This window comes from Hydra vulgaris, chromosome 03 (genome assembly GCF_038396675.1).
Source record: "Hydra vulgaris chromosome 03, alternate assembly HydraT2T_AEP".
In the NCBI taxonomy this organism is placed as follows: domain Eukaryota; kingdom Metazoa; phylum Cnidaria; class Hydrozoa; order Anthoathecata; family Hydridae; genus Hydra; species Hydra vulgaris.
Genome location: NC_088922.1, coordinates 45,310,001 through 45,317,811, shown reverse-complemented (window position 1 = coordinate 45,317,811; position 7,811 = coordinate 45,310,001). Strand labels below are relative to the sequence as shown.

The following is a 7,811-nucleotide window of genomic DNA, read 5'->3' as shown; positions in this document are numbered from 1 at the left end:
AAACCTCTAATGGATAGGCAATCAGAATTTGTTATTCTTCACATACCCAAAAGAATTATAGACAGCCTCAGCCTGTTAGCAGCTGACAGGCTGAGGCTACCTGATAATCAGACAACTATGATTGTTTCAGCGGTGATTAAAACAGCTGGTGGAAACTTGGACAATTTTGATATCTCCAGATCAACATCTCGTCAAAGCAGAATGTTAAATTGACAGAAGATTGCTGAGAATGTTATAGATAGCATCAGAGTTAACCCTCCTCAATTTGGTGCATTTCACTGGGATAGAAAACTGTAGAAAGACATAGTTAGTTGAGCAACATGAACAGTTAGCCGTGCTCGTGTCTGGAGCTCTGGAATATAGTAAGGGAAAATTGCTGGGAGTTCCTGCTCTTTCTGACTCAAAAGAAAAAACTCAAGCCAATGCAACATTGGATCTCCTAGAAGCTTGGATCTCAGCAACAATGTTGTGGCATTAGTATTTAATAACACAGCCAGTAACAGTGGCATACACAATGGTGCTGATCGAAAAAAGCTTAGATAGAAAACTTCTTTACCTTGTTTATCAACATCATATTTTGGAAATTTTCATTGGAGCAGTTTGGAAGAAATTTGGTTGAAAATATTTTTGGACCAGAAAATAAGTTCTTTGCTAATTTTAAAGCTTCCTGACCAACATTAGATAAAGAGTTGCCAATTAAAATTGAAGGCACCTGGTTGAAAACCATCAAAGAAAAGTCCATAAAGCATTTGACACATCTACTTCCAAAAGAAAATGCTGCAATATTTCCAAGAGACGACTATCGTGAATGTGCCAAAAACACACTCATCATATTCTGGCAAACTCTGCCACATGGTGTACATTTTTTGAAACCTGGAGCCATCCATCAAGCATGGTGGATGGCTTGTAACATCTATGATGGCAAAATGTTCATGTTTTCGAGACAAATACTATATGACGAGGAGATGAAGATCAAAAATTTTAGAATGAATCGATTTCTTTTACTTTTCAAAACACCAGCTTAGACAAAAGCTAGCATTGGCACTGATGGACCTTTCAATGAACTGCAGCTCATTCATGACATAATGAATTTTAAAGAAACAAATAAGGAAGCTGCGGATGTTATTCTTTCAAAAATGAACAATCACTGATAGTATTTGACAGGAGAGGTAGTTCCATTTGCTTTCTTCAGTAAACATGTTTCATCCTCTGTGAAACTGGAGATGGCTGCAAAACTCTTGGAAATTCGAGTGCTGGAGAGTTTTCATCTTGGAAAACTGGTTTTTCATAAAATCACCCGTCAAACAGGTTTGGCAAATCTTCTGGGACCTGAATTCCACACATTGCTCAGTATTCTTGGTATCAACACAGACTGGCTTGCTAAACCAATTCACCAGTGGACAGAGCATCCAGGTTACCAAGAAACTGAGAAATTTGTTTGTATGGTGTAGGTCATAAACGACACTGCAGAGAGAGGAGTGGACTTTAACTGAAAATTACTATAGTTTTAAAACAAAGAATGGGGCTTGACTTTAGGGGCATTGAGGAGCTCTAGAATAGTTTTGAAAATTTTGTAAAAAATATTTTTACATAGTACCTTAATAGTAAAATGAAAAAAGCTTCAATCCCAGTGTTTTAAAAAAATTTCCATAGTGGACAACCCTAATGTGTATATATATACTTTTTCCTTTATGATGAAGGCAACTTAGCTAAGAGAAAGAAAACTCATAATTTAATTCTCGGTAAGAGTAGGAGAAGTGGATGATAATCTTTCTATCGGTAGTATCGCAATAAAAATACAAAGTCCTAATCTGCAAAGCAGGTTAATACAAGAGCATATGATTGTAGAAAATTGCTTTAACTCTACCATATCATACTTAAATAAGATGAGGTCATTATAAAAATTTGTTAAAACCGCATAAGTGCAGAACTACATGTGTTAAAAATAAGAACAACAACAAAATAAAAATGATAAAATACTTAACTATTGAAAATAATTGATTTATTAATTACCTATTACTGAATTGTAAAGCACTTCAGAATCTAATTTTTGATTTTTTTGCTAGCAAAGTTCAAAAAAACTCATTTTAGTGAACATTTTGTCAAATATTTAGAATAACAAGCATTTTTGTTTCAACTAATTGAAAGTGTGATAAAAATGTTAAACAAATGACAAATATATAAAAAAATTTAATACATGTTACATATTAAAACTTATTTCTATTAGAACTAAACTTAATTATGACCTAATATTTCACAAGTGTTACTTATAAATTTTCTTTTCACATTTTAAGGATACTTTATTGTTGCTTTTGAAATCTCAGACTATTTAAAAATTAGTGCAATTGGAATGTTACACAACTTTTTCAAAAACAAAATCTGTACATAACCCCCAATCTGGCCTAGCATCAAAAGTCAGTTCAATTTTCTTTATTAGTTTAAAGCCACACTTCAAAGCAACATTTTGGCTTTTAATATTTTTCTCATCACAACAAATAATAAATCTTTCAGCCATTAGCTTTGTGACACTAAAATTTAAAAGGCACAACACAGCTTCATGCATATAACCTTTCCCAGTAAAATTTTTGTGCAGCCAGTATCCAATCTCATAAGTTTTCTTGACAGAATCAGCTTCACTTATTAGTTTGATGCCACATTGTCCTATTAACTGTTGAGATTGATTTAAATAAATACGGAAAGCATAATGAGGATCTGCTGCAACTCTAATGAGAGCTTTTAAAGTCTCCTAAAAAAATAATGTTGAAATGAGTTTCATATACAATTTTAGGCTTTTAGTAAAATAATTAATTATTAATATAAATTTAAAACATTGAAAGTGACTTAAAAATTTTTTATTGATTTTACACCTCACATTAACACAACAACAACAAAAGTATTGTAAACAATATATATGATTTCATTTTCTTTCCAGTTGCAACAAAATTACACTACAAAAAGTTTTCATCTGATATTTTAAAAACATAGGGGTCATTCCATGCCAAATGGACCAAAATTTTAGGATTTCAACATAGACCCCCTCAGATTTTGATGAAACTTAGTAAGTTTGTTAATATCAATGAGAAAAGCAATTCCTGAAAATTTCAGAATAAAATCTTTTGTGGTTCATAAGGTACAGTCGTTTGAAATTTCTGATTTTTCCAAAAATAAAAACTTCAGTAGCAAAAACATGTCTTGTTCATACTTTGATGCTCTATATTTTCAAAACAAAATTTCAGAAAGCCTTCTAGTTTTTTTTTATTGTATACAACTCTTGACTTACTTTAATAAAACTTTGACATTGAATTCTCAAATGTCACATTTTTTCCATATTGGCTACTTAAAAAAGCTAAAAAATTGTTTGCAAATATAAAAAGTTGATTTTTGATGAGTCAATATACATAATTTGCAATTTAAGAAGTGAAAAGACATACTTTTTTAGTTTCTATATATGGTAGGCTTCCAAATTTTTTAAAATTTACTGATAACATATAAATCAGTAAAAAATTATAGACTTCTAAAAATGGCTGCAGCTAAATCTTAGGAAAATGTGCCTCCACTTCAAACCACCGGTGACCAAGTACCAACACCGGTTTTAATATTTTTGTTTTTTTCTTCTAATTTAATAGACTTTATTTCAGTGATTTCAGAAAAAAAAATAGTGGGTACTCATGGGGAAGTTACAAAATCAGAACAATGAAAATTGCCCAAAATGCATTAAAAACAATAAAAACAAAGTTACTGTTGTACTTTAGTTTGTGTTATATATTCTAATACAAAATATGTATGAATTTAAAAGTATTTCACAATAAGTACTAGAAGTAAGTTTTTAATTAAGCTTGAATTAAACTTAGTTTTTAAATAGCCCTAGCTCCTACCTGCCCCCTCCCCCCTATCCCAAGCATTTACTTATTAACATGTACATTTTTGTCCAGAACTTAGAAAGAAATATGTCTGATGTGTGAAATATAATGACAGGGTCAGGTATGCAAAAAGAAAAATGAACAAAATCCATACTGCAACCCAAAAGAAAATAGCAATTGTTTTGCGAGTTTCTCCAGATTTAATTAAGGATAAACCAAAAACAAAAGAGCTGTGTTGCAAAAGTAAACAAGACTTGGATTCATTAATGGAATTAGTTAAAGCAAAATTTGATGTTTCTTCGAAAGCAGAAAAACTTAAATTACTGACTTTGGTTCCTGAGAGTTGGAGCAATAATTATGCACAAAACTATTTTTCTGCTTCTCTTAGAATGATAAAAGCTGCAAGGGATTTGAAACAAATGTGTGGCATAATGGCAGAACCATCTAAAAAAGAAAGAAGATCTATTAGTAATAAAGTAAAAAATTAAGTTCATCAATTTTACCAATCAGATGAATACTCTTAAATGTGTCCAGGTATGAAACAGTATGTCTCAATCCAAGTTAATGGTAAAAGACAACATTTTCAAAAAAGACTTCTATTAGTTAAAGTAAAAAAACTTTATTTAGAGTTCATTAAAATTTCAGTTGACGTCAAGATTGAGTTGAACTTAGACCGAAGTGGTGTATTCCTATTGGAGGTGCTTCAGGTCTCCATTCAGTATGTGTTTGTGAGTACCACCAAAATGCAAAACTTTTAGCATTAAAAATACCAGATATTTTAGACTATAAAGACCTCTTGACATTATTTGCATGTGACTTAACAAATTGAGATTGCATGCTACACAGTTGCGATAACTGCCCAGATACCAACACACTTAAAGAGTATCTTACTGCTTTATTTGATAAGCACAGCTTGGAAAAAATCACCTTTAATCAGTGGCAAAAAGCCAACAAAAAACATGATATAGTTACACTAACTCTTCCAGTGGATGATTTTATTGAAAAAGCTTTTCAACAAATAGACCAACTAAGAGATCATCATTATATAGCCAAAAGTCAAGCAGCATATTTGCAGCATCTATAAATAACATTACCAAGTAATCATATTTTAGTGTTACTAGACTTTGCTGAAAATTACAGTTTCTTAATTCAAGATGCAGTACAAGGTTTCCATTGGAACAACAGTCAAGCAACATTGCATGCTTTTGTTATATACTATATGGAAGAAAATATGATAAAGTGTAAAAGTGTTTGTATTATTTCAGATCATTTGCAACACAATACAAACTCAGTTCATTGTTTCATTTATGAAGTAATAAAACATTTAATGTTTTATTACTTCATAAATTAAGAGTTGATGCCTTACTTTACCCACTGCATTTGTTTTAGTGATGGTACAGGTTCACAATATAAAAATAATAAAAACATATCTAATTTATGTCACCATGAACTAGACCATAAAGTATCTGCAGAATGGCATTTTTTTGCCACATCACATGGAAAGAGTGCTTGTGATGGCGTTGGGGGCTCTGTCAAAAGACTTGTAGCTAGGGCCAGTTTACAATCACTAACAGACCCTATCAATTCACCTGAAAAAATGTATGATTGGTGTAAACAAAATATTAAAGGAATATATTTTCAATACATTTCAAATAATGCCATTGTATTACATTGCATAAAGTTTAAATTAGAAGAACGTTATGCTACTTGTTCAACAATTCCAGGAACAAGAAACCACCATTGTTTTATACCACAATCATTAACTACTTTACAGATAAGACTGTCATTTGATAATATGTATACTAATGTAAATGTTTCTAAAATGCATCATATGGTTCCACTTTCTTTTCTTTCACCAGGAATTAATATAGCATGTGTTTATGATGCAAAATGGTTTTTAGGCAATATTGTGGAAATATCTGAAGAAAATCAAGATGTTCTTATCAAGTTCATGAAGCAGTCTATTTTGTTTAACACTTTTACTTGGCCACATAAAGAAGATATTTGCTGGGTTCCAATAACGCACATTTTATGCAAAATTTCATCTTTAAAAGTTCAATCAACAACTTGTAGATGCTATGAACTATCAGCTCAAGAAAAAACTGAAATATTACATTTGTACAATAGCTTAAGTAACATAATTAAATAACAATTTAGCAAAATTATTATAAATTAGATTTATTTGTTTTAAACATAGTTTTTTCAAAGTTTTTATATGTGTATGTTTAGTGGTGTGTTTGGGTATTATAGCACTTCATGCATCAGAGATAAAACCAGACACACCATGTAATAAAAAGTGTACAATTACACATTTTGTGCATGTTAAAAAGTAAATGCTTGGGATAGGGGGGAGGGGGCAGGTAGGAGCTAGGGCTATTTAAAAACTGAGTTTAATTCAAGCTTAATTAAAAACTTACTTCTAGTACTTATTGTGAAATACTTTTAAATTCATACATATTTTGTATTAGAATATATAACACAAACTAAAGTACAATAGTAACTTTGTTTTTATTGTTTTTAATGCATTTTGGGCAATTTTCATTGTTCTGATTTTGTAACTTCCCCATGAGTAACCAACTTTTTTTTTTTCTGAAATCACTGAAATAAAGTCTATTAAATTAGAAGAAAAAAACAAAAATATTAAAACCGGTGTTGGTACTTGGTCACCGGTGGTTTGAAGTGGAGGCACATTTTCCTAAGATTTAGCTGCAGCCATTTTTAGAAGTCTATAATTTTTTACTGATTTGTATGTTATCAGTAAATTTTAAAAAATTTGGAAGCCTACCATATATAGAAACTAAAAAAGTATGTCTTTTCACTTCTTAAATTGCAAATTATGTATATTGACTCATCAAAAATCAACTTTTTATATTTGCAAACAATTTTTTAGCTTTTTTAAGTAGCCAATATGGAAAAAATGTGACATTTGAGAATTCAATGTCAAAGTTTTATTAAAGTAAGTCAAGAGTTGTATACAATAAAAAAAAACTAGAAGGCTTTCTGAAATTTTGTTTTGAAAATATAGAGCATTAAAGTATGAACAAGACATGTTTTTGCTACTGAAGTTTTTATTTTTGGAAAAATCAGAAATTTCAAACGACTGTACCTTATGAACCACAAAAGATTTTATTCTGAAATTTTCAGGAATTGCTTTTCTCATTGATATTAACAAACTTACTAAGTTTCATCAAAATCTGAGGGGGTCCATGTTGGACTTTGGTCCAGTTGGCATGGAATGACTCATAGACAATTTTTATGGTAAATTTTATTTAAATGATTAGTATATATTATTTTAAGCATTTTAATGTTAAAAAACATATAAAACTTCGTTAACTTATCATGAAACCAACAACCATTGCTTTTTTCATTAAAAAAAAACAAAGTAGATAACACATTATCCAAACAACAACAAAAAGTGCAACCGTTTTTTAAAATTCAACATCCATAACCCAGATTTTTAATTTTTTTTTTTGCAGTCAAATTTTCTAGCATATTTTACTATTTGATTAAGTGTTGTTGGCCCTGCCCCTTTATTCTGTACTTCAGGATGTTTTAATTTTCCATAATGTTTCTTTTTTACTACTTTTGATCTAATCACATTTTTTCCCTCTTTTTTTTTACATTAAGATCTGCAAGGCTTCTACTAAAGTCATGTGTTCAGGAAACCTTTATTTTAAGGATAAGGCATTTTTGCAACTGAAGGTAGTTAATACTTTTTTTTACTACAAACTTTTTTGTGTGTTAGTTAAGTTTTGGTATTCTCGTTCAAAATATTTGTTACTATTTTAAGTTCAGATTTATTATTATTTTAAGATGGATATTACTTTTCTTCTGTTGAATCTTATCTCTTGCAAAGTTCACTAGACCTATTTGCTTTTTGTGAGACTAATTTGAGTTCAGCTGTCTCATTTTGTGATCTTAGTGTTGATTATTTGTAAAGATTCCAGTAGT

General features: G+C 30.3%; 1 protein-coding gene across 1 annotated transcript in view; it reads right to left on the bottom strand.

The window, feature by feature from the left end:
* Nucleotides 1–2,345: 2,345 nt before the first annotated feature.
* Nucleotides 2,346–7,811, bottom strand: part of LOC101239524 (ribosomal-protein-serine acetyltransferase) — a 9,080-nt gene continuing 3,614 nt past the window's right edge. Inside the window, exon 2 of the mRNA XM_065793383.1 lies at nt 2,346–2,746. Coding sequence (XP_065649455.1) covers nt 2,354–2,746 — 393 coding nt within the window. The 3' untranslated portion in view covers nt 2,346–2,353. The remainder of the gene's footprint in view (nt 2,747–7,811) is intronic.